The sequence below is a fragment of the Mus caroli genome, chromosome 11 (genome assembly GCF_900094665.2).
Source record: "Mus caroli chromosome 11, CAROLI_EIJ_v1.1, whole genome shotgun sequence".
Classification (NCBI taxonomy): Eukaryota; Metazoa; Chordata; class Mammalia; order Rodentia; family Muridae; genus Mus; species Mus caroli.
Window position 1 is genome coordinate 49,314,574 of NC_034580.1, and position 25,556 is coordinate 49,340,129.

A 25,556-nucleotide genomic window follows, 5' to 3' on the forward strand; every position below is an offset into this window, starting at 1 on the left:
ATGGGAGCATAGCATTGAATTTCACCCAGTAAGCAACTGGAGCATCCCATGGCCTGGAGATCTAGTTAAACTTCACCCATATTTCAATTCATTGTCTTATAGCAATAAAAGAAAGTCTTTCACGTGCATTCTCTATTCTTTACTTCTTTCTTACTCCTCCTACATACCAGTCCTTGTCCACTGCCTGGTGGATGGAGCTGTTTAGAAAGAGAGCAAGGCTGAAGGAGATGTCTGTCTTCAAGGGCTAACGCCTTTGGAGGACAGAAGTCAGCTGAGGCCACTGCTCTAGTCTCATGTTTACTCGTTGTCGGGGCCTATACCTTCTTAGCTCCTATTTCCTTCCCCACACTCTGCCATCCTCTCAATACCCTCATCCAACTTAAAATCCTCACGACTAGGCCATCACTATCTAATTTTATGTGAAATTCAAATTTTATCTCCCTACTTATGTTTGTTGTGACTATATTTTAAGTACTATAATATTATCAATATATTATGAAACCACGAGACAAATTCATAACTGGAAACAATGACCATGTGTAATATTCAGTTTAGGCATTAGTTAACAAAACAACATACTTTGTGATGGTTAACATGTCCTAATGTTAAGAGAATTTTCTTTTTTATAGGGTGTGGTTTCTTAAATACAGATTATTGTATAATAAAGACAATAATAAATATATTTAATGTTTTCCATAGTATTATTTTAGGCATTTGCTAACAGATCCTATAATTTATTTTGTTTTTGCAAAACATTATTTGGGTTTCTAGCTCCTTTTTACCCAAGTCCTGACCTCTGTTGGCCAAATCTCTGCCACTGATCAAGCCAAATTTCCAACCTTATAGAATACAGTGAGACTTATCACCTTAAATGTGAGAACTGAGTTTAATCTCTTTTGTCTTTTACTAGATTTTTCATTTAAATATATGGGATGCATTGTTTTTAAAGCATATGTCAGGCTTTGGGTTGTTCTGTTTTATAGTGCTGGAGATATATATCCATACATCTTTTTTTCCCTAGAAAATCATTTGTCTTCAAGTTTAAAGAAGGAATAGGACACCCGAGAATGCTTTATAGTACTGTGAATTATATTCATATTGTGAATGTGTTTCAGCCTGAAAATGAATCTGAAGATAGTGGTCGGCTCGTTCAAACAAAGTTGAGCTCCGGTCATCCAGACAACAAGGCTCTGTGCTCCCCTCTTAGGTCAGCTCTTGAAAGCAATGCAGTCAGGTATACTCTGCTGCCTCAGCCCCTGGAACCTGTGCTGGTAAGTCCTGGTATTTTTATTAACTCATAATTCTTAGAAAGGCTATAAAATGTACTGACTAGGAAGGTCTAGAAATACAAATTTTCTCAACAAATACAGAGAAAATAGGGTGCAGCTAAATTCTGGAGCTGCATGCAAGCTATATGCTAATGCTTGCAAGCTAATGCTTTGCAGAGTGAACTCAGGGTTAATAGTTGTATCATTGGGATCCCTGCAAAGTGGGTTCTGAGATATAATTAAGAGTTCCAGTGGCTGATTGGACCAAATGATACCTGAGAAAAGGTAAGGAAGAGTAAGGGAGGGATTGGACACGTCTGCTTGGATCAAATGGGGAGTTCTGAAGTAAAGACTCTGCATCAGCCAAGTCTGTATTATGTATGCTGTTGTGCTCAGGACTTGGCTGGAGGCTGAGGTGATGACCGCAGCTTGACAGCTGATACAGATCTAAAGATACTGCAGCTCAGTTATCCCTAAACATACCCCATGCAGTGTGCTAGCAGGTTCTCTGATCTAGGAAATCTGAACAGAGACCCCCCCCCCAAAGGCTGCCAGAACGATGATAGAGCTAGCTCACTGAGTGTCTCCTCTCCAGAATCTACAGGTTCTCTCTGCATATACTCTTTGTAATTCTTGCTCACCATTTTTTTTTTTGGGGGGGGGGGGGTTGAGACAGGGTTTCTCTGTTTAGCCCTGGCTTTCCTGGAACTCACTTTGTAGACCAGGCTGGCCTCGAACTCAGAAATCCACCTGCCTCTGCCTCCCGAGTGCTGGGATTAAAGGTGTGTACCATCACTCCCGGCCTCTCTCTTTTCCTCTTGGTCTCCTCAAGCTTCCCTCTCCTCCTGCATCTTTACCCCTCCACTTCCCCTTTCATTTCTCTCCTGGTCTCCACTCTCACTTTGTCTATATAGAGTCTTTCCATTAAAACATACATTAAAATACAGGATAAAAAACTTGAATAACAATAATATTGAATACAATACACTTAATAAACTTACCATTTAATACATATCAAACTGAAATATGGGTTATCATTGTAACTGTTTAGTAATGTTTCAAATTTTTATTATATTTTTATTTATATATCTGTATGTGTCTTGTGTTGGCTTGTGCATGTTATTGAATTTAATTTTTAAGCTGTTCGGGAAAATTCTGATTTTAACAAATTCTTCAATTATATCTACATAATTATTTTTAATAACTATTTAACTTAATACTGCATACATTTACATAACAAGTGGCAAACTTTCATAAAAGACCCTACCATGAAAAATACTAAGAACTGTAATAGGTTAGGAACAATATTTATAAAAATTCAAGATATGCTGGTCCTAGCAGTATCTTCACTGATAGATTTAACTTTCCTGGGCATGTATGATCATCAATTGATCATCAACTTAATAGGACCTAGAGTCATCTAAAAGACAGACCTATGGTCATGTCTGTGAGTGATTGGTATAGATTTGGTTAATTGAGATGGAAAGACCCACCCTGAATATGAGTGACAACATACCATGGCCTGAACAACATAGAGAAACGCTAAAAGGCTAAGCCCAGCACGCTCTCATCTCTGTCTGCTCTCTGACCATGGATGCAATGTGGCCAGCTTCCGCCAACATGCCTCCTCCACCATGGTGAATTTGCACCCTTGAACAGTGAGCTGCAATGAACCCTTCCTCTCTTACTTCTTGTCTGACATTTTGTTACAGCAGTAAAACAATTTACAGTATTTAAATTAAAAAGACTGAAACTATATAAAAAAGTACAGTCGTCTTCCACGATCTAAATAAATGCTGCAAATAACTTTAAGGCAATTTAAAAAGGTAGTCAAAGCACAGTGCCCTACTTATTACTCCAGCTTCTCTTCCTAAATTAATAGTAATTTTAACCTAAGCATTCTTACATAGTTGTTACACCAGATATAGTTCTTTTTTTCCATTAATTTATTTATTCACTTTATATCCCGATCAATGCCTCCCCTTCGCCTGGTACTCCCCTCACACAGCCCCTTCCCCATACCCTCCTTCCTTTTTCCTCTTTGAAGGGGGAACCCCCCCAGGGGTACCAACCCACTTTGGCACATCAAGTCACTGCAGTAGTAGGCACATCCTCTCACAGAGGCCAGACAAGGCAGCCACGTTAGGGGCACAGGATTTACAGGCAGGAAGGCAACAGAATCAGGGGCAGCCCTCACTCTAGTTGATGGGGGACCTGCATTGAAGACTAAGCTGCATATTTGCCACATATACGTGGGGGACCTAGGTCCAGCCGATGTATGCTCTTTGTTTGGTAGTTCAGTTATTATACACAATTCTACTCAGAGTTGTTTGACCTAACTCAGTTCAGAGAATTCTTCAGTTTCCTATCAGATGGTTTAAAATTTAATTCACAGAATAAGGATTGTATTATTATTGTATGTGTTCTAGTGTACTAACTTTGAATTACTATTTTAAAAATATTTTATTTCTGATCATTTCCTATTATGTACATATTTATAGAAAAAAGGTTGTATTCTTCCTGATAAGCAAAGCAAAGCCCTGCTAACAAGTACCCCATCTTCAGACATAGCTGAGTTTGTGGTAAGTATAACCTTTGGCCCTTATGGGACCTGTTTCCTGACATCTCTTCTTCCCATTCATCTTTTTATGTTGTATCATGGGCATTTGCCCATAAAGAATAATGCCTGTGCTTTTCTGCTATGTAAACATACTTTCATTGAAAATATTCTACATGTGGTTTATTTGGGAGCTTTGTTTAATTACATGTATGTATTTCTGTGTGAGTGTGTGCACCCGAGTGTGAGTGCCCACAGAAGCCACAGAAGGTATCAGATTCTCTGCAGATGGAGTTACAAGTGGTTGTGAACGTCATGATGAGGTTGCTGAGAACTAAACTCAGGTCCTTTGCAGGAGCAGTACACATTCTTAGTGGCTGAGCCATCTCTCTAGCCCCAAACTTGCCAGGTCACAAAATTTTCTCCCCTCCCCGACTCCCTTTCTTGCCCCTCCTGCCCAGACTGACCTCGAACTTTCTGTGTAAACCAGGCTGCCCTTGAATGCATGCAGATCAGTCCAACTCTGTCTTTGGAAGGTTGGGATCAAAGCCATATATTGCCATGACCAGCCTTTCTATATATGCAACATAAAATTTAGAATTTTAACCATGTTTATCTGTACACTGAACATTTCTGTGCAACCATCATCTCTGTCTGGCTCTAAAATTCTTTTTATCTTGTAAAACTGAAATTTCATACCTATTAAATAGTAGCTCCCTGCAGTTACTGGCATCCCCCAGGCCCTGACAGTTACCTCTCTACTTTCTATGTATGAAGTGAACTACATTAAGTGCCCCATATAGTTAAAACCACACATTTCTTACTCCTTTGTTTGGTTTCTAAGGCAGGGTCTGACTTGCCTTGGGATCAGTTGACCCTCCTGCCTCCACCTCCCGAGTAGCTGGGATTATGAGTGTATTCCACCAAACCCAGCAGTATTCCTCCTTTTATGACTAATGTAATTCACAAATATTATGCCGTCAAGTTTATGTATGTGATAGCATGTGTCAGAAATTACTTCCAGGGACTGAAGACACAGTTCAGTACCTAAGATCACTAGCTATTCTTTCGCAGGATTGGGATTTGATTCCCAACATAACCCTCTATAACTCCAGTTCCAGGGAATCCAACACCCTCTTCTGGCCTAAACAGGTACTACATACACATGCTGTGCAGACATACTAACACCCATACACATAAAATAAACTAGTTTTAAAAAACAGATAATGTGAGGTGGCTCAGTGGGTAAGGGCACTTCCAATAACCTGAGTTCTATCCACAGGACTCACACTGTGAAAGGTAAAATCCAACTCCTGAAATATGTTCTCTGATTTTCACATCAATACAGTTGTGCACACCAACACACACACACACTACACACACACACACACACACACACACACACACACCACAACAGACCACACCATATATGCACACACCATATCACACACATACACCATTCCACACAACACACCATACACACACATACCACACCGCACACACCATACACCACACATACCACATCTCACACACACACACACACACATACACACACACACAAACTGCACATCACACACACATGAAATTACTTACAGTTTAGAGATAAAGGCATCTGTTATAAAATCGCATTTTATTTATGTGTCTGTCAGTCAGTGGACATTTTGGTTATTTGTCCTTTGGTTGTTATGAACACTGGAGGTAAAATTATGCATGTGTACAAGTATAAGTTCCCTATTTTCGGCCTCTCGGAGAATACACCCAGGGGTAGAATTTCTAGGTCATGTGGTAGGGGCTCTTTTAAGTTTTCTAGAAAGTCTTTTCCATAGGGCTTGCATCACTTTATAGCCTTACTGGCAATGTGCCAGTTTCCAGTCCCTGTACATCATTGCCAGTATTTGTGATTTTTGTGTTTTGTTTGGTTTTAGTGAGAAAATAATTTATATACTGATTTATCCACAGTTAAGTATGATTTGAAGAATTATTTCTAAATGTAATCAACTATGTTTATTCAAATGAAATTATTTGTGCATCAAATATACAAGAAAATGCTTCAATAAGATAGTACTTTCAATGTTAATTACCTAAAGCTAGTTGTTTTTGAAACTTTAAAAGGAATTGTATTATTGTATAGATTGATTTGTCTCCAGTGCAAAATGTATCGTTTGAAGAACTATTTCCAAATGTCAGCAATTATGTTAACTCAAGTGAAATTGTTCCTGTGTCAAGTTTGCAAGAAAGTTCATCAAATGAGGTAACATTTTCTTTTTTTTTTCAATTGCTGAAAAAAATAGTTATTACACTGTGCCCGAGACTAACATCTCTTCTGTGTGTTGAGAAGAACCCGATGTTAGATCTGTGACCTGCACATCCTCCCTCCACTTGCATAAACTGCCTTCTTACTCTGCACATAGAATCATTTGAAGCACAACACTTGAAATTTTTCCTGGCTTAAGTTGTCTAATTTTTCATTTGTAACCTATATCTATGGTGTCATACAAAAAGTGATGACCAAACTGAATGCCAGGAAGCTGCTGCCTATGTTCTCATAGTTAGGCGTAAAAATCTACTTTGACTTACTTGTTTTGTGAGCATCTAACTTCACTTTTACATGGAGGTCTCAGTTTTAACACTGCAATTAAAATAATTAATTATCCGGGAATTTTATTATATATAAAGTTAAGTACAATAATTCTAGATTACAAATGTTTTGTTTTATCTTGTGTTTTGCAACTAGAACTTATAATGTAGTCCAGGTTAAACTCAGTTTTATAATTTCCCAAACACTTAGATTACAGGCATGTGCCATCATGCCTGTGTATACACACACATGCACATGTGCACACGCACATGCACTCCCACACACACACATACACACTCACACATAATCCACAATGGGACATGGGTAGTATGACTTATTGACTCATAAATGGGTAGGAAGTGACTGAATTAAAAAACTGGATAGCACTTTTAGAAATTCTTGTTGAAACTTCTAGATGTTTCTATGATTGTTTTATTTATTTATTATTTGGATCTGTATGTGTGGTGTGTGCATGTGTGTTCTCATTGTATGGGCACACAAGTGTGTGTGTGTGTGTGTGTGTGTGTGTGTGTGTTTCTGAGGTTGACATCAAGTTGCTTCCCACCTTGTATGTTGAGGTCTCTCTCTGAACCCAGAACTCCCAGTTTGGGTGAGCCTGGCTAGCCAGCTTGTTCAGGGGATTTTGTTTCTGCCTCCCTGGAGCCTGGATGACATGAGGCTACCATACTTGTCTGGCATTTTCATGGGTGTGAGGGATCCAAAGTCTGGTCCTCACACTTTTTTTTAGCCTCTTATCTTTATTTAGCTTTATTTAGCTTATCTTTGTTTGCCTTCCCCACTTAGGCTTCCGTTAGGAACAGGCTTTCCCCATCTTCTATGGTTTAGCCCGAGTAAAAGGGAAAGGGCTTGTTCTTCTGTGTATATGTATTTCCGGATTGGATAAGGACTCCTGATAGCTTTGCCTGAGTCACATGCCTGTCCTGGTCTATCTGCCGTTGCCAGGGAGATGAAACTGTAATTGTCTAAGCCTGGGTTTCCTGCCCACTGCTGTGGTCATAGAACAAGGTTTACAACCCAAACTTGCTGAGCTTATGAAACAAGTTGCCTTTCTCCATTACGATGATTTCACGGGATTTGGTATTGGACAGAGTAATGTTGAGATCATCCCAAATTGCATTCCTTTCCAGATAATTTGTTTTTCCATCCTGTAATTTGTAAATGAAAAGCTTTCTTAATCCCAGCACTTGGAGGGAAGAAATGAAGGATCCCAAGACCATCCTGTCCTATACAGGGAAGCCCTGCTTCAGGAAAGGACGCCTTCTTTCGAGGACATGTTGGAGTGTGATGTTTGAGTACCTGGACAGCCAGGGCTACACAGAGAAACCCTGTCTCAAAAAAAAAAAAAGTAGGATGGGAAACTTTAGGAATATATTGAACCAGTTACCTTTATCTTACAGAATTCTTTTTTAGCTAAAATACTTTGTTACAGCTCTGATTATTCCTTAATTTATTCTTTGGTAATATACATTTTTAACATTTTGGGGGGGTTTTATTGGTTTAATCTTTTCTCTCATTTTTTTATAGCCACTGATTTTTTTCCACATATATTTTGGGAGGACTCCCTATTATTTCCCTCAAAAAAAAAACCCACTGGAAATAAAAACCATCTAGTTTTTATCTGACCACATCTGTATACACTGGTATTGCCCAGCACTTGGCCTGGGAAAGCTTCGAGTCTTAGGAAAGGCTTTATCTGTAGAGCAGCTTTTGATCCCAGCAAAGAGCAGTGAGTGTCGGTCCTGTCAGATCAGTTTACTAATTCATTAATTGACTAAGTAGATGGTTCAATTCAAATACAGTCCTTTTCTGTGTTCACCCTAGAGAGAGGTGCTGAGTAGAGAGGAACATGGACAGCTCTTTCCTTCAGGGATTCTGTTTCCTAAGGAGGATGGTGAAGCTTTGGTCTCATCTGTACCTGTATCAGTGGAGATGCTCTCCTGCTGCGCATGTAGCAAAGTGTGATCACTTAGCCCAGTGTGTTTCTCTTTTCTGGAGCATGAGCTTGTTGAAGAGGCTGTGACAAATGCTATACAGCAGGTGGTTTCTTTAAACAAGAGAACAGGTTCTGCCACAGTTCAGGAGTCAGGATGTTAGCAGGGCACAGCTCCCCAAACCCACTGCAGGCGGATCTTTCTTCTGTCAAGCTATGTGATGTCAGTTTGTGACTGGGGTACCATAGGTTCAGTCTTTGCCAACTCTCATATGGCTGTCTTCTCTCTTTGTGTGTCTTTGTGTCTTCACAAACATTTTTCCTGTGGGTCAGTGTCCAAGTTTTCTGTTTTTATAAGGACACAGGTTACACTGAACTAGGACCTATTCTAACTTGGTGAAATCTGTAATGACAGCATTTCCAAGTAAAGTCACCTTCACAGTTGCTGATATCTTCCTAGAAGAATATGGTTCTGCCCATGGTATTGTTTTCCTGTCTAATCAATCCTAGACTCTTTTGTTAATTATTTATACAACGTTTTAGATCTGACATCCATCAAATTTTAACTCACTTAAACAAGTTTCTGCTAGAGTTTGCTTTATATGCCTGGACACAGTTGTCTGTCATCCTGAAATTTGCCTGAATCACAATTTTGGGGAATTCACTTCACAAAGCTACTATGCACACTCCTCACCCTGTAGCTGCTAGCTGCCCCCCCCCACCTCCTGCCCTAGAGTTAGAGAGGTGAACCCTCCTCTAGCCCTTATATGAAGGAGAGTGCACTCCACTTTGTTCCCCTTATTCTCCACTAAACATATATACACCACAAGAACATATGCACACACATATACACTTTCTCTGTATGCTAATGACTTATGCAGTTGTAGTTAGTATTATAGATGTGGAAAGATAATTGAACAGTCTGTTATAAGTAGTGCTTGTCAGCTGTGAAATCATTGTTATGATTGATATGATTGATATGGCTGACCTTCCAGGCTAACAATATTAGATCTTTGGACAGCTAAGAGCAGAATCTTTCAGTCTCTTGTCTGAAAGACAAGGATCCTTGGGCAGGGCATCTCAGCATCTACAGATATGTTCAGTTCATTCAGCTGTTTGCAGCACAGAACCTCTACCCTGAATGGTCAGAAATCTTCCAAGAAGGAAATGATCTGATAGCCCCTTACGACAATTCTCTGTTCTGTGTTTGAGATGGGAGGAGACTGTTGAAAGAAGTCAGAAAATAGATGTTGGTATGAAATAGCATCCATACAAAAGAGGATGTGTATGATTCACACAAGGAGTGTGCTACACCCACTCCAGTAGTGACTTGCATGACAGGCCTAGAAACCTGGACACAGTCCTGAGGTGAAAAGTTCACAGAAACTTAGTCTCCTGGAACCATGGCATCCCATATAATGAATGCTCCAAACTTGTCCTTGTGAATGGATCTGTGTGCTTTCTTTCAGTATTGTTTTATTATAGGTGTCTCCAAGCAATGACTTGCCAAATACCTAAGCAAAATTGAACTTTGCTTCCTGGCCTTCACCAATGCCCTAGATAGTCCTTGAGCTGACCCTGGGCTTGGAATTCAGTAAGAATGTTGCCTATTCAGTGACATTCAGAATTGCCTCTAGTACTGTAAGAGAGATAGTGAAAGAAATCAGGCATTACTATCTACTACATAAAGTTAGAAATCTCAGGGCAAGCTTAGCAAAGTAAGTTTAGAATTCTTATTATAGTTATGTATAGCAGACTACATTACTTATTAGTAGAAAGTCCCCCACACAACCACTTAGAATAAAAGCCAAGTCACTCCCATATACAGGAATGTACAATGGTTTAGGAAGTAGATCAGGCTGTGATTTAAGGAGGAACTAGAGTATTGCATTATTCATGAGAAGGTTAGCTAGAGCAGAACTCTCTAATTAGAACTATGGCTTGGGCGTGAAAGCCCTTGCCCCGGGAGTGTAAAGACCTCACACCTGGCTTCTAAGAATATAGCTGACCTTAGATAGAGCTGACTTTGTCTTATTGCCTAGTTCCTGTCCATCTTTATGTTTGCATTCCTTTGTTTTGTGTAAGAGACATTAAGCATCCGGTAACCTCATTGTACCTTGCTGATGTGTCACCTAACTTCCCTATTTTCTTCTGTATTAAAAGTCTGATGCTCGATTTGACAAATTACATCAGATTACAGGCACACTCCCTTGTGTCCGTGTCTGTTTGTCACCCCCTTTTTGCCTACTCCTGTCTACCTGTAACCGGAAACCTGCTTTCTCTCAAGGATTGAGGGGGGGCTGAGGCCAGTCTGCGGCAGAAGTGAATCAACACCTTTGTACCCCTCAATTAGACAATAAATCAGGACATTATAAATACCCCCTCCAAAGTGTTTCAAAGTGTTTGCTTTAGCCTCTCAATAAGGACCTGTTTTCTTGGTGTTTGATCCATTGTGTGGTCATTTGAATGGAACTGGTCCCCATAGGCTTGTGTGTTTGAATACAGGTCCTTCCTGTTTGGGAAGGACTAGGAGGTGTGTAGTTGTGTTGGAAATGTATACCTGGGGACAGGCTTTGTGCTTTCCAAAGCCAGGTACTATTGCTCTCTCTGCCTCCTGCTCATGGATTGAGATGTGTGCCCTCAGCTATTCCTGATGCTGGGGCTTCACTCCACCATATGGATTCTTACCCTCTGGAACCGTAAGCCAAACTAAAATCTTTCTTTTATAAGTTGCTTTGGTCATTGTGTTTTATCACAATAGGAAAATAACTAAGATAATTCCTCATTCCTTTTTACTTTTCAATACTAAAACCATTACTAAGCCATTCCTTTGACACGGTACATATCCTTGTTTATTTGGGTGTTACTTATTGTTTTCTGATATGATTCTGTCATTCTTACCAAGAATACTGAGACTATTTGTACTTTAAATTAGACAGCATTAAATGTAATACTTGGAGGAATTATGCAATAACTACTTTTCTTTCTTTTTCAGTTTTCTCCAAACACATCAGAGATCTGTTGTATTATTAGGTCATCACCAGGAACTAGACAGATGAGAAGGAAAGACCCTGTTGTGAAAAACAGATGTTCTCCTCCGAAAGATGTTCCTCTAGGTATGAGCTTAGCGTAGTGTTCTCATTATATAAAGTATGGGTTTTTTTTAATGAAAAAATGCTTTCTGTACACAGGAAATTCATTTATAACATGTATTATCAAGTTTTTATATAAAACAGAAAAGATAAAATTACAAAAGCCTGGACAGATTTCATAAACTGAGTAAAATAACTTTTTGAAGATGCATACTTCATCTTTTGAAAACTTTGCTTATGATATTGATTAAATATACTTATCTAGGATGCTGCTTCTTCAATAATTTGAAATTTTATACTGTTTAAATTTTATTTTAGTTGTATTCTTTTAAAAGACAGGGTATTTTTATTTGTTTGTTTGGTTGGCTGTTTTTTGTTTTTTCTTTTCTTTTCTTTTTTTTTTAATTCACCTGGTATTGGTTGAGTACTTCTGTGTGAGGCACCATGCTAAGAATCTTAGCATCTCAGTTCCTCACCATGACTATAGTAGATACAATTGGTACTGTTAGCCCACTTTTATACACTTAAAAGTAGGAGATTTTAAGTGGTAAATATTACCAAGTGGTTGTGGAAAATTTGGCCATTCAAGGCATCTAACATCAACTACACATTTTTTTTTTCTAATTCCTTAGTGCAGCTGAGGAAACGCTCATGAGTGAGGGCCCAATGAAACAACTGAAATTTAATGTATTTTCTATATGTCCACTGTTCACTCTTGACTTTTGTCCTCATTTCTACCACAGTGTTGGCTTTGAGCATGCTTCAAAGTCATGGAGAATTCTCTTTGTAAATGACTGCCTGATTTCCTAAGTCAATACTGCTCATTTTATACCTAATAATTATATTACTGAGGGTTGCCCAGAGTATCAGAACAAGTATTAATAGGTATTTGTTTCTCTATGGATATTCACAAACATAAAGTGTTTAGTACTTCTGGGAGAGGTTCTTTATATAGAGTGTGGAGGAGCGACAGAGAACCTTTCCTGGTGTCTCTTGTGCTCAAATATGTAAATACATATGTGATAGATAGCTAGACAGATAGATAGATAGATAGATAGATAGATAGATAGATAGATAGATATTTTATATTAGAGGAGACTTAATACAGGAATTGGTCAAATGGTTATGGAAGCTTCAGAACCCAGTGGCATGCTATCCAAGTGCTAGACAACCAGAGATGCCAGTAGCATTGCTAAGTCAAAACTCAAAGACTTGAGAACAAGGAGTGCCCGTGGTTGGTGTAAACTCTTAGCTAAGAACGATGAGCAGTAACCATGCATCATAGTTAGGATTTCCATTGCTATGAAAGAACACCATGACCAAGACAACTCTTATAAAGGCAAGCATTTAACTGGGCCTGGCTTGCAGTTTCCGAGGTTTAATTCATTATCATAGCAGGAAGCATGGCAGCAGGTAAATAGATATGGCGCTGGAGAAGGAGCTGAGAGTTCTGTATCTTGATTCAAAGGCAACCAGGAGAGGACTGTCTTCCTGGCAACTAGGAGTTGGGTCTCAAAGCCCACCCTCACAGTGACACGCTTCCTCCACTAGGCCACACCTACTCCAAAAGGCCACAACTCCTAATTGTCCCACTCCCTGGGCCAAGCATATTCAAACTACCACAACATAATGCTTAAAACTACTGTGACCTGATAGTTCTACTGAACAGATGAGTCCATTACTTTTTAATTCAACCTCACTCAAGTTCTCAGGACATAGGCAAAAAAAAAAAAAAAAAAAAAAAAAATCGCACTGGTTCCCTTCTGAATTTTTATGAGCTGGATTGTCACTGTCCGCATTTCTTTCCACACGAGTTTTCCAAACTCCCACTAGAATGGCCAATTAATCTCTGGTTACAAATTCTAGGACTTCTTTAACCCAGAGCTCCAGATTCCTCTACATTCCTCCCACAAAACAGTCCCAAATACCTAAGAACTGCACCGTCTCATTTATCGGAGCAGTGACCACACTCTTGGTACCAACTTCTCTTCCTTCCTTCCTTCCTCCCTCCCTCCCTTCCTTCCTTTCTTTTTTTATTAATCATTCCATTCATTTACATCTCAAATGATATTCTACTTCCTGGTTACCCCTCCACAAACCCCCCATCCCACATCCACCCTCTCCCTGCTCCCTTTTGCCTCTGTAAGGGTGCTCCTCCACCCACTCACACTCTCCCTCCTCCACTGCTCCAGCATCCCCCTAAGCTGGGGCATCAAACCTCCACAGGACCAAGGGCTTCCCTTCCCATTGATGTCAGACAAGACCATCCTCTGCTACATATGTATCTGGAGCCATGGATCCCTCCCCGTATACTCCTTGGTTGGTGGTCTAGCCCCTGGGAGCACTGAGTGCTCCAGCCAGCCAACATTGCTCCGCCTAGGGGGTTGCAATCCCCCTCCACTCTTCCGGTCCTTCCACCAGCTCCCCCACCAGGTTCCCTGAGCTCAGTCTGATGGTTGGCTCCAAGCATCCACATCTGCATTGGTCAGTTGTTGGCAGAACCTCCCAAGGAACAGCCACACGAGGCAGCAAGTGCCTCTTGGCAACAGCAACAGTGTTGGGGCTTGGTGTCTGCAGACAGAATGGAGCTCCAGGTGGGGTGGTCCAAATATCTGACAAGAAGCAATTTAAAGGGCAGGAATTTATTTTGGTCCATGGTTTAAAAAGAAGTACAGTCAATAACGATGGAGAAAGCATGGTGGCAAGAACATGAGACAGGTGGTAACATTATATCTGATGTTAGGGAGCAGAAAGTGGGCAAGATATAAGCCTGATCTATAAAACCTCAAAGCTTTCCCCTAATGACCCAGTTCCTCCATGAAAGTTCCATTTCCTTTAGGTTCTACAGCTTTCCAGAATAGTGGAAACTATTCCACTAGGTGATAGTCTCATAAGGGACACTTTGTATGCAAACCATAACAGGATGATACCACTCTCACTCAGTAAAGTAGCCCATAAATTCACGTGCAGCAGCTTTGGCAGAAGTGCTATATGCATAAATGGCATAGTCATATCCAAAGTGTTTACCTTGTAAGAACAAAACACTGCCTTTTGCAAGATAAAAGTTTTTCAGTGTTGCTGACTGAGCACTTCAAAATATACTGTTATCATAGAGCCAGCTAAGTCTGTGTTGATGAGCTAAGTCTGTGTTGATGAGCTAAGTCTGTGTTGACGAGCCTGTGCTCCCTGCTACCTAGTTAATTATATACAAGGACAGAGAGGATACCAGTCAGATTCTTTCCTCTTTCTCCACCTTGTGCTGATGGAGGTTGCTAGGGAAAAAAGAGACTGACTGGTAGCCATAAGCATTGATTATACTATCCATTTGATTATTGAGAATCCTTCTCTGCTGAGGTCACCATTTGGTATATATTTGTATGTCATCCAAATAAATATATTCATGGTTTTTGTCAGTTTAGAGACCTTTATACAATGCCTCTTCTCAAATGTCTTTTCTTCTATTTTTCCAAACACATTTCTTCCAAGTCTCAACCATTTATCCAAACCTTGGTTAGCACCTATGAATTGGTATGCATCCAGCAGCTGATCTTTCCTCCTTCCAGCAAAGCAACAACCAGATACACTTCTCAAAGTCCTGCCCCAGGGCAAGCAGATTTCACAGGATTTTTTTTTTCTGAGACATATCAGAGGGACTGGTCAATATTTACCAGATCTGATCTTCTTTCCTAGCCAGCTACCTATAGAACACTCCCCATGTCCTCTTAAATGTAGCCTAGATGAGAGAAGATAAAGAAGTTAAAATATGGGCTGTGGCACTTGGATCAGTTCTTTATGTGACCTACTTGTACCTTCAGTGCATGCTTAAGGGCAATCCTATGTGTATTAGTTTCACTTGGCAATAAAGATCTGATCTTCACTTTGTGAAGTCATGTAAAATACAGTAGTGCTCAGTAACATAGTGGTCCAGTGTTATGGCCCATTCACAGGCTAAATGTTTCTTCCGTGTTTTAGTATTTATCCACCAATGATAGTTGAACTTCAGTTTTTAATCCTCCAGGCCATACTGCTCAGCTTTAGGTCCTGCCAAAAGGTCCAGGCAACATCTCTATTTGTCAGGGACACTGAATCTACTGGATGGACCATGTAGTGCAAGTGTTAGAGCATTTTGCACCATAGCTTGTTCTGGGCCTCTTGTTAAATTGTGTAATACTTTTAGGTCATTTGGTAAATGGGCTAAAATAGCACACACAAATAAGATACACATTGACAACAAAATCCATAATGGCCCATGAAGAAGTAGGAATATGCCTTTTCTGGTTATACCAGAACTATGCTATGCTTCAGGGGTCATCTCACAGTACGGGACCCCTAGGAGCCCTGAGATAGAAGATTCCTAGCACAGTTCCACTTGTCAGCAATGATGTCTCTGTATGTTCATCAAAAGATACAGACTACAAGTCCTACTATCTGGGAAATCCCAGAGAATGGCCCTGACCAAAGCCTATCTCTTGGTCAGTATTTAATATTTAATAAAGCTTGATTTAAATTTGCACAGCCCCCAAAAGATACAGACTAGAGCCAGATTTAGGGGTGTACATATTTAACTTCAGCACTCAGGAGTCAGAGACAGGTGGGTAGATCTATATGAGTTTTAGGCAACATAGATTTCTGTTCTATGTAGCAAATTTCTGGCCATCTAGGGCAAAAGACTTGTCTTAAAAAAGAAATATACTAGAATATGTATTGGTCATAATAATTTGAAACTATAATCTAGCCAGATGCACATCAATTAAAAATAGGTAAGTCAACTATAGTATGTTCATTCAAATGCTACACAGTAATAATCAACATAGAGTTAAATGAAACTGTTTTGTTGGATCATGTTAATAAACTTCACATAAGATATTAGACATTCTTAGGGAGCATATTTACTATTATTTATTTATATTTGTATAGCAAAAACCAGGTAAACTGGACTCTGAAGGAACTGGGAGTGGACACCTCCATTAGAATGATGGTTTTAACTAATGAAGTTGCTACAGATAATGTTATGGTGCTGGTTATGTTAGCGTGTTACACTTATGAAAAATCCTCAAGCTGAACATATGTGTGTATGGGAGGGTTGTTTATATGTATGCCAATAAAAACTTTATTAATAAAAATAGGAAAACTATTGATCTTTGTAGGTCTGTCATACTAGTTTATGACATCAGATATTGTCAAAATTTAGGGGTTAAGTAACAAATCCAAATTAAAATGTGCATGGGAGATTTAGATGTTCACAGCTGGCCAATGAATTTAGAGACCCTTGATGAATGGTGAACTGCTGCCGCCATCTCCTGGCTTCTTGCTAAGAGCAGCCTCCTCACCTGACTGCCCTTAGACATCTTGCTCCTTGTGTCTGCCTTTCGTTTAGTAAAAATAGCAAAGCACCAAGCTAACTTGTGATCATGTTATTTAAAATATTCAACAGCCTATTCTTAGCATTGGCATTTAAAGTTTTCTCGATTTGGCAGTAACCTAATCAGGGCTGGAGTGTAAAGTTCATTTTGATGATCTAGGACCCTGTACATATGACTGAAAAGGGACCGTGTTGATTAGCACTATGTTGCCTAAAGGAAAAAACTTGATTCAAGGAAACACTAACCACAAAAATGATGGGACAGGGAAGGCAGAGTGGTACATAGGTTCTGAAAATGGTTTCTACTAGGTAGCAAGGCCTTAGAAAATGTCTACATCAACACTTCTCCTTGAGAGTCTTCTGGCCACCAGAACAACTGAATACCTGATGAGTTATAGGTGCCAGAGAGAAGGCAGAGGACTCTGACTCTTGTTAAAGTTTCCAGGTGATTATAATAAACACTAAAATATGAGAGCCATGTTCTTTTCTATTTTCTCCCTCTACAGATGGCAAATTGTTTTCACCAGATTGATAAGTGATTTTTGTCCTAGTTTACTCAACAGATAATTACTGGCCAAATCAGAACTGTCTGTACTACATAAACCTAAAAGAGAATACTCTTTTTGGTGGTGGTGGTGGTTGGGGTTTTTTTGTTCTGTTTTTGTTTTTGTTTTTGAGAGACAAGGTTTCTCTGTGTAACCCAGCCCTGGTTGTCCTGGAGCTCACTCTGTAGACCAGGCTGACCTTGAACTCATGGAGCTCCTACTGTCTCTGCCTCGAAAGCACTGGGATTAAATGCATGTGCCACCATACCTGGCTAAGAGGACACTTTTAGCCTTTAATCATATAATCATATAATCACAGATATATATGCCCTTCTCTTTCTCTCTTGATAAGAAACTTGAGTTTTTAGATAATGATAGTGGATAGAAATGGACACAGACACGCAACAAATGAGGTGGAAATAATTCTGTGTAAGTAGCAGAGTGAGGGTAGCAGAAGCCTTTGGATAATTCTTACACATGAGCAAATTCCTTAAAAGTCTATGGATTTTAGTATGCTATCTGTAAAATTTAAATAGTAATTGTAAATACTATTTAAATAGTAGTTAAATAGTAGTTGTTACCTAAAAGAATTGTAAGGCTTATAGACAAACTATGTAAAGTATCTGGAAAATATATTAACCACTCATTATTAAGTCCTATAGCTCAGTGAAGAACACTTCCCTGATATATGTGAGACTCTGGGTTCAATTCTCAGCACTACAAAAAAGAAGTCACCTAGTGTGCAGTGAGGATTTGCTGTTAGGTGTTTGATTAGTTCCTCAAGTGTAACTGACATATCTCTTTTGAAAATGTTAACTTGGTTTTGCTTAAATTGCAAAAAGTCTAAAATATGTGTGTAGTTGCTGTATCTAATTATACACTTGATTATGCTATCTCACATGAAGAATAATTTGTCAAGTAAGAATATATCAAGTAGGTATACCAAATATATATAGTTATAACAAATATGTATAGTTATATATAGTTATAGTTTTATAGTTATAGCAAATATATCACAGACAGACATATTTACCTACTGTAATTACAGAGGGGAACTATGGCCAGTCAGTGCTTTAGAGGAAAAGAAATCAACATGTTTCGACATCATAAAGAATTCTCAAGCCTGTTGTTTGGTTGACATGCATCCATGCATATAAATATGGAATTCTGTAGTTAGCCGACTCATTTGGGAAATACTCTTGGAGTGTGAATGTCATGTTCTAGATGGTTACTTTCTGGAGTTGATATAGTTGCCTCCTTCTGTCAGTTAATAATCTGATAGAAGATATCAGATAACTAAAACAACTCCGATGGAGGCATGTGTGCCTTAATAGAAATAAATATGGAATGCTATTAGGGTACACAAGGAAGGGGGTCTCCTTTAGTAGATGATCTAAGGCCCACGGAGAACCTTGGGTACAGGCCTTCTAAAAGGAAGTATCAGTATAAATATAAGCATAGATGTCTAATGGTCTTCCAAGGAGTTGAAATTAGTTATGCCTGCTGCCCTTGCAGACTTGACCTTTGAAAAACTTAAGAGTTGACTTGTATTGGGAGGTAGATGGTGGAGCATCTCTGAGGTCATGCTTACTTTCTACCTTATTCTGATCAAAGTTACTTTTTGATTGATCATTTTGTCAAGAAGGTTTAGATTTGGAAGAAGTGAGCAGAAAGTAAAAAGGATGGTTGTGACTTTTGTCAAGTCCATATGAACAGAGATGGGAAGATAGACCTGTGCTGGTCTATCTCCATCTATGTTACTCAGACCACCGGAATACTTATAAATACGAATTCTCAAGTTAAGAACCAATCTAAAGAGTTGATAGGACTTAGTAACTAGCCAGTTACTTGTAAGGAGTGGTAAGAAAAGATGACTGGAAGATGATTCCCAGATCTCTAGTAACTTTTAGTTCCAGAAGTGAGGCTTGATAGTTTATAACTGGGAAAATAAAGGTCAAATCTCTGAGTCTGAGCATATGAAGGTGACATGAAGGTGAGGCTGGGAAATTACAGAGGCTGGGGGTGTGTGTGCCAAGTGACAACGTCTAAGTTAGTACATCTAACACAGTGAAAGTGGCTTTCCCAACTTAAATAATTTGTGAAGCACTTGAGGATCATGTTCAGGTGGAGCTTTTGCTGCAGCTCCTTTAGAGTGGTACCGAAGGACCCTCCATTCTAATACAACAGTAAGACTGCAGTTAGATGTGGCTGCTATTACTGGTTTCTGGATGGGCCCCACTTTAAGTGGCAATGGATCTCTGGTTTATAATCACTTTCCTGACCATCTGATATTTGGTAAGATCATTCGAATCTTACTCACAGATTCCAGTGGGCACAGAGCATGCCTATGATAGCAGGGTTTTCTGAGGTGCAAGAATGGACCGGTGACAGTGGGAACACCCTTAGGCTTAGTCTGCATTCTGGTCTCCTGCTGTTAGCTCTAAAGGGAAAGCTGCAACAATGTCGTATTTGGGAAGAAAGTGAATGTTCCTGCAGCCTGAACTAGGGGAATGAAAAGGAGTGGTAGATAGACGTGAGATGTTGCCTAGACAGTCACGGAGGGGAACAAGGACAGGCAGCATAGGACAGAGTTCCTCTGGGCTACAAGGAGGGGCTACGAAACCACACTGATGCTTCCATTATCAGCCTTTATCAGGTTTCCCTCTAGAATGTTACTAAGCAGGTCTCTTGATGTCTCCAGAAAGAACTCTCTGTCGATTTTAGGAAGCAGTGGGTGTGGTGCAGACAGGGAGAGCTCTCACCCTTGAAAACTGGTTATTAGTAATGATTAGACACTTGCTTCTCTACCAAATAATATGTCTATTTTTCCCTAGATATTATAATGAAGACAAATGGCAGAACATAACAGCTGTGACTGAATTTTCACTGCTTTGAAGATGTGAATGTAAATATTAAATCCATAGGAGCAGAATGTCTGCCTGAAATTATATAAAATTAAAATTCTCTTATTGTTTGCGATAAACTGTGGGGAAATTCTCCTAATGGTCTTGTCATTTGCTTTAGTCAGTTAAGAAAAGAAACATTCTCCCATATTCTTCTTAAATGTATGTATTTGTACTTTAAATATGAACCAGTTAGATGTTATTAGAAGACCATGCACTAAATAGAAGATTTTGTGCCCATTATGGGCTCTCATCAGGTTCCTTCCTTCCTTTCTTCCTTTCTTCCTTCCTTCCTTCCTTCTTTCCTTCCTTCCTTCCTTCTTCCTCCTTTCCTTTCTTTCTCCCCAGATCTGTCCTTTGTATGGATCAAAAGTAGTAAAGTCGTTGAAGTGCTAAAAATGAAAATGATTATATTACAAGCTATTTTTAACAGAACTTAATTGAAACCACATGAGTGAGAGACCTAATTCCAGGTCTGACTAAAAGAAACTCTACACTCAAAAATTGCTGAAGCAGAAATATATGGTGTGTACACTCAATCATATACTAAGTATTTAATATGTTACCTCATCTCTAAACTAGCATCAGCACTCTCTGTAGGGCTGTGATTGTGCTTGTCCCAGTGGTCTCATGGTTTAACTTGTGGCATCTGTACTGTGCCTGTCCTAATGAAACAGAAGCCTGTTGTCAGTGAACAGAGTACAGTTGTATAACTTGGCGAGATGTTAACCCTGATGTTGGGACTAAGGCCACACATAAAAGCAAGAAGTTTCAAAGCTGCTCCAGTAGCAAGGAAAAGCATAAAACTTTCTGTTTAATCTGAGGTTAAGTGACCTGTACACTCTTTCTTTTAAATAGAAGTCCTATGAAAAGATTCTTTTAAATGTTCCGAAAAGCTCTAAGCTACTAAGAAAGCACCCCCGCCCCCCCCCCTTTTTTGTTACTCTGACTTCTTCTGGAGGTGAACCATGAAAACACAGAAGAGAATGTTAATGATGGAAGAGGAAACGAGTGCAGACGTGTTTTCCAGATCAGTTCAACTAAGTCAGCGACTCCTATAACGGTTTTAAAAGCAGAAATAAAATAAGCTGTTGGGGAGTGAGGACCAAGACAAGGTCTGTTTCCTGTCTTCACAGAGTTTAATCGAAGGGAAAGTGCGTTACTCGGTACTTCCCAGGTGGATGGTAGGTCCTGTGAGAAGCAGTGTGGTCTGGGAGTGGGGGGATTAGAAGGTATCCATCTTTGGATACATGTATATACATACATATGGCACACATGGAAGTCAGCATCGACTCACTTCCTCAATTGTTTCCCACTTTATTTATTGACACAGGATTTCTCAGTTGAACCCAGAGCTTGCCAATCAGCTAGTTTAGCAGACCAGCCTGCCCCAGGAAGCCCTGTCTCTGTTTCCTAAGTTCTGGGATTGTAGGTGGCCATCATGCCTACCTAGCTTTTATGTGGGTTCTGGGATTACAAATACAAAGTTCATCCAGCAAGCTTGATAAGTAAGTGCTCTCTCCACTGAGTCATCTCTCCAACCCAAAAGTTTCTTTCTTTGCATTCTCTTCCGGTACTGGGTATTGAAAGTATGGCTTCCTGTGTACTGGCTATGTGCTCGATCTCTGATCTATAGACCCTGCCCTTTCTTTTTAGAACTGCATTTATGCATGAGTAAGAGAGGCATTTGTTCCAGAGGTCAGAGTACAATTTGCAGACATTGGTACTCCATGTTGGTTCAGAGGATTGAAGTCTGATCAGTGGGCTTGCCAACAGGTGCCTATTGCGACCTACTGAGCCTTCTCACAGGCCCCCAGCTGAACGCTTCTTTCATTTGTGTGTGTTGTAGTAAACTTGCATTGTATGTGCCTACCACACTTTCTTTGGAGGTTTAGCCGCTGATTGACATCATGGTAGTTCCATCCCTTAGCTAGTGTGACTATGGTAAATATAGATGTGGAAGTATTTTTGTGCTGTGGTACCTTACATTCCTTCATGCATATGCCCAGGAGTAGAGCTGGCTCATACGTTAGCTCTGTTTAATATATTCCTGCTGATTTTCTGAGTGGCCACACCAGTTTGCATTCCCAGTAGCAGTGAATACTAGTTGTCCCCTCCCTGCATACATGCTAGCATTTGCTGTCACTTATTTTCTTGGTAATAGCCATTCTGACTAGAATGATATAGAATCTTTTTTTGGGTGTTTTTGTTTGTTTGTTTGTTTGTTTTTTGTTTTTTTTCAAGACAGGGTTTCTCTGTATAGCCCTGGCTGTCCTGGAACTCACTTTGTAGACCAGGATGGCCTTGAACTCAGAAATCCACCTGCCTCTGCCTCCCGAGTGCTGGGATTAAAGGCATGCGCCACCACTCCTGGCTATGATATAGAATCTTAATCTTCCCAATGGCTAAATATGTTGAAAACTATTGTTAAATATTTATGTTATTTTTTTCTTTTTTAAATGTAGTTGTTTTATTTACTGTTTGAGAATTTCATACATGCATAAATGTGTTTTGAACATACCCACCCCATACTCCATCCACCCTCTTCAACTCCCCCACACTCCCTCAACAAAGCCCTCCTCCTAATTTCATGTCTTTTCTTTTAAAAATAATCCACAAAGTCTAATTAGTGCTGCCATAGATGCATGGGTATGGAGCCATCCACTAGAGTGTGGGCAACCCAGCAGAGGCTACATCCCTTGCAGCCATAAACTGCTAATGGGCTAGGTGAATGGCCTCATGAGCCCCTCTTCTGTTAGTGCTAGAATTTTGATTGGCTTGATTTTATGGGGTTTGTGCAAGTAACCAAAGCTGCTGTGAGCATATGAGTTAAACAGCTATATTAAATCAAGAAGATAGCATTTCACAATACTCCTGCCCATCCTCCTGCTCTTATATTCCTTCCTAAATCTCTTCTGCAATGTTCCTTGAATGGAGGGCTAGGGTGAGGCGAGGGTGAGGGTGAGGGTACAGCTGAGGGCAATGGGGAGGGTGCAGAAGGGTTGATCCAGACGTCCCATTTAGGATTGCACACTCAGCAGTCACAAACTCTCAGCATTTTCACACGTTATATGCATTAACTGTAGCCCACTGCACAAACAGCTTCTCTGAACAAGCTTGAGTCATAATCTCTGGGAGTAAACACAAATACTTAGATGATGTATGAACAACATGACCACTTGGCAAAACAATAGCAGTCGGTCTCCCTCTAGGGCCTCGTAACCTCTCAAGCCATGGTGCCAAACTTGAATTTCCTATGGTATGGACTTTAAACCCAGTCACAAAGCCATCGGCTTCCTCCTGAACTGCCCTCCTTCTATTGTGCCAGTGGGCCCATCTTGTGTGGCAGATGGTTGTGTGTCTTTTCTCCATAGCTCTTTCCAGCACGTATCATTGTTATAGCAGCTGAAGGAGTCTATACCTGCACTGGCCATCTAGTTTTAGGTCTAGTTTTGAAAGCTAATAAACTTCTTTTGTTTGTTTGTGCTAATTTGTTTGTGTTTATGATCAATATAGACTATCTAGGTGATAGAGTTAATTCAATTAGCTTTTCTATAGATGTCAACATCATAGGATTAATCTAAGTGAAAGCATACAGTCACCTATCAGGTCTACTTTTTCCAAATACTCTAAGCTCCACCAATACAGAAATCATATATTATTATCTGCTGTGTTTCCATCTTTTAGTAAAGCTGATAGGCACATAATAATAATTTTAAATGTTTAAAAAGTATTTGTTGATGGGGCTGGAGAGATGGCTCAGGGGTTAGAAGCATTGGTTGCTCTTCTGAAGGACCGGAGTTCAATTCCCAGCACTCACATGGCAGTTCACAACTGCTTGTAATTCCAGTTCCAGGGACCCTGACATCCTCACTCAGACATACAGAGAGGCAGAACACCAATGTACATTAAAACATTTGTTGAAAGGTTTATCATAGAAATATCGTATTCATGAAAGAATCTTTGTATGCATCTAATGGAATTCAAAGTAAGGAATTCATGCCAATATTTCTTATACTTAAGGTAACAGCTTTTTGTTTTTCTAGAACAACTGACTACAATCTTTAATAATCTTGCTTATTATTGTATTCTTACAATTTGAAACAGCAAATGTCTTTTTTTCTCTATTAGATTAATTCTATTAGCATAGAAATTCTATGATGTCTCCCATCTTAAACAAGAAACCCAGTGTTCTCCAGTCTCCTCTCCCCCTCCCCTTCCCCCTCTCCCCCCTCTCCCCCCTCTTCCCCCTCTCCCCTCTCTTCCCTCTCTCCTGTCTCCCACAGTTAGACTGAGAAGCTACATTTGCTTTCCTGTTTCCATCTGATCATTTGTGCTTGCTCTCCCTCTTCCTCTCCCTTTCCTTCTTTCTCTCCATCTCCTTTCTTCTGCTTCCTCTGTCTCACACTCCCTCTCTGCCCCTCCCTCTTTCCCTCCCTCATTCCTCTCTGTCTCTGTTATTTTTGTTGTTGTTTGTTTGTTTGTTTTGAGACAGAATTTCTCTGTGTAGCCCTGGCTGTCCTGAAATTCACTCTGTAGACCAGCCTGCCCTGGAACTCACAGAGATCCAGCTGCCTGTCTCCTGAGTGCTAGGAGTAAAGGTGTGTGTGCCACCAAGCCCAGCTGAGCTTTCTCTTGTGAGCGCACTCAGTCAGGCTTTCCTTCACATGCTCCACTGAGACTCTTGCTAAGATCTCCTGTTGACAATCTACTTAATGCACACTTCCAGGGTCAACAACATCCATGTGATTGACTCATTCCTCTTTGGGGGCATTCCTTTTTCTCTTTTTCTCCTTCTGTCAGGTCTCTTTCTTCTAGACTTTCGAGAATTGTTCTCTTTTGTTCTTAGTCCTTGACCATATTTTTCTCTAGAAAAAGTCAGCCATTCCATTGTTTTAAATGGTTAAGCTAAGCCTCCCAAATCCTGCCTTTTACTGTATGCTCTACTTAAATTTCCACATAGGCATCAAACACTTCAAATGTAATATATCTGAACTTAATGTACTGGATTTTCCTCTTTAGACCTAATTTTTCTGGTGTTTTAATCAGGCAATAACTTACATTTAAGTTGCTCTAGTAAAGAAATGTTGGTATTGGCCCCAGGGTCATGAGAGCCTGAGATCGGGAGAGTGGTTCCCTGCACCTTCCCTGGGCAGCACGGTAGAGCCCTGATAGCTAAGGTGTGAGTCAGCCCTGAGGGTGTAAGAGAGGGAGAACTGAGCTAGCCCTTGTCAGCTGCAGTACCCAGGAGAGTGGAGCCCACACCTAGACTGGGAAGTACAGTAGAGATGACTTTGGTG

General features: G+C 40.0%; 1 protein-coding gene across 1 annotated transcript in view; it reads left to right on the forward strand.

The window, feature by feature from the left end:
• Positions 1-20,270, forward strand: part of Meikin (meiotic kinetochore factor) — a 38,324-nt gene extending 18,054 nt beyond the window's left edge. Inside the window, exons 10-14 of the mRNA XM_021177911.1 lie at positions 1,116-1,271; positions 3,770-3,850; positions 5,957-6,076; positions 11,350-11,470; positions 20,188-20,270. Coding sequence (XP_021033570.1) covers positions 1,116-1,271; positions 3,770-3,850; positions 5,957-6,076; positions 11,350-11,470; positions 20,188-20,219 — 510 coding nt within the window. The 3' untranslated portion in view covers positions 20,220-20,270. The remainder of the gene's footprint in view (positions 1-1,115; positions 1,272-3,769; positions 3,851-5,956; positions 6,077-11,349; positions 11,471-20,187) is intronic.
• The last annotated feature ends 5,286 nt before the right edge of the window (positions 20,271-25,556 follow it).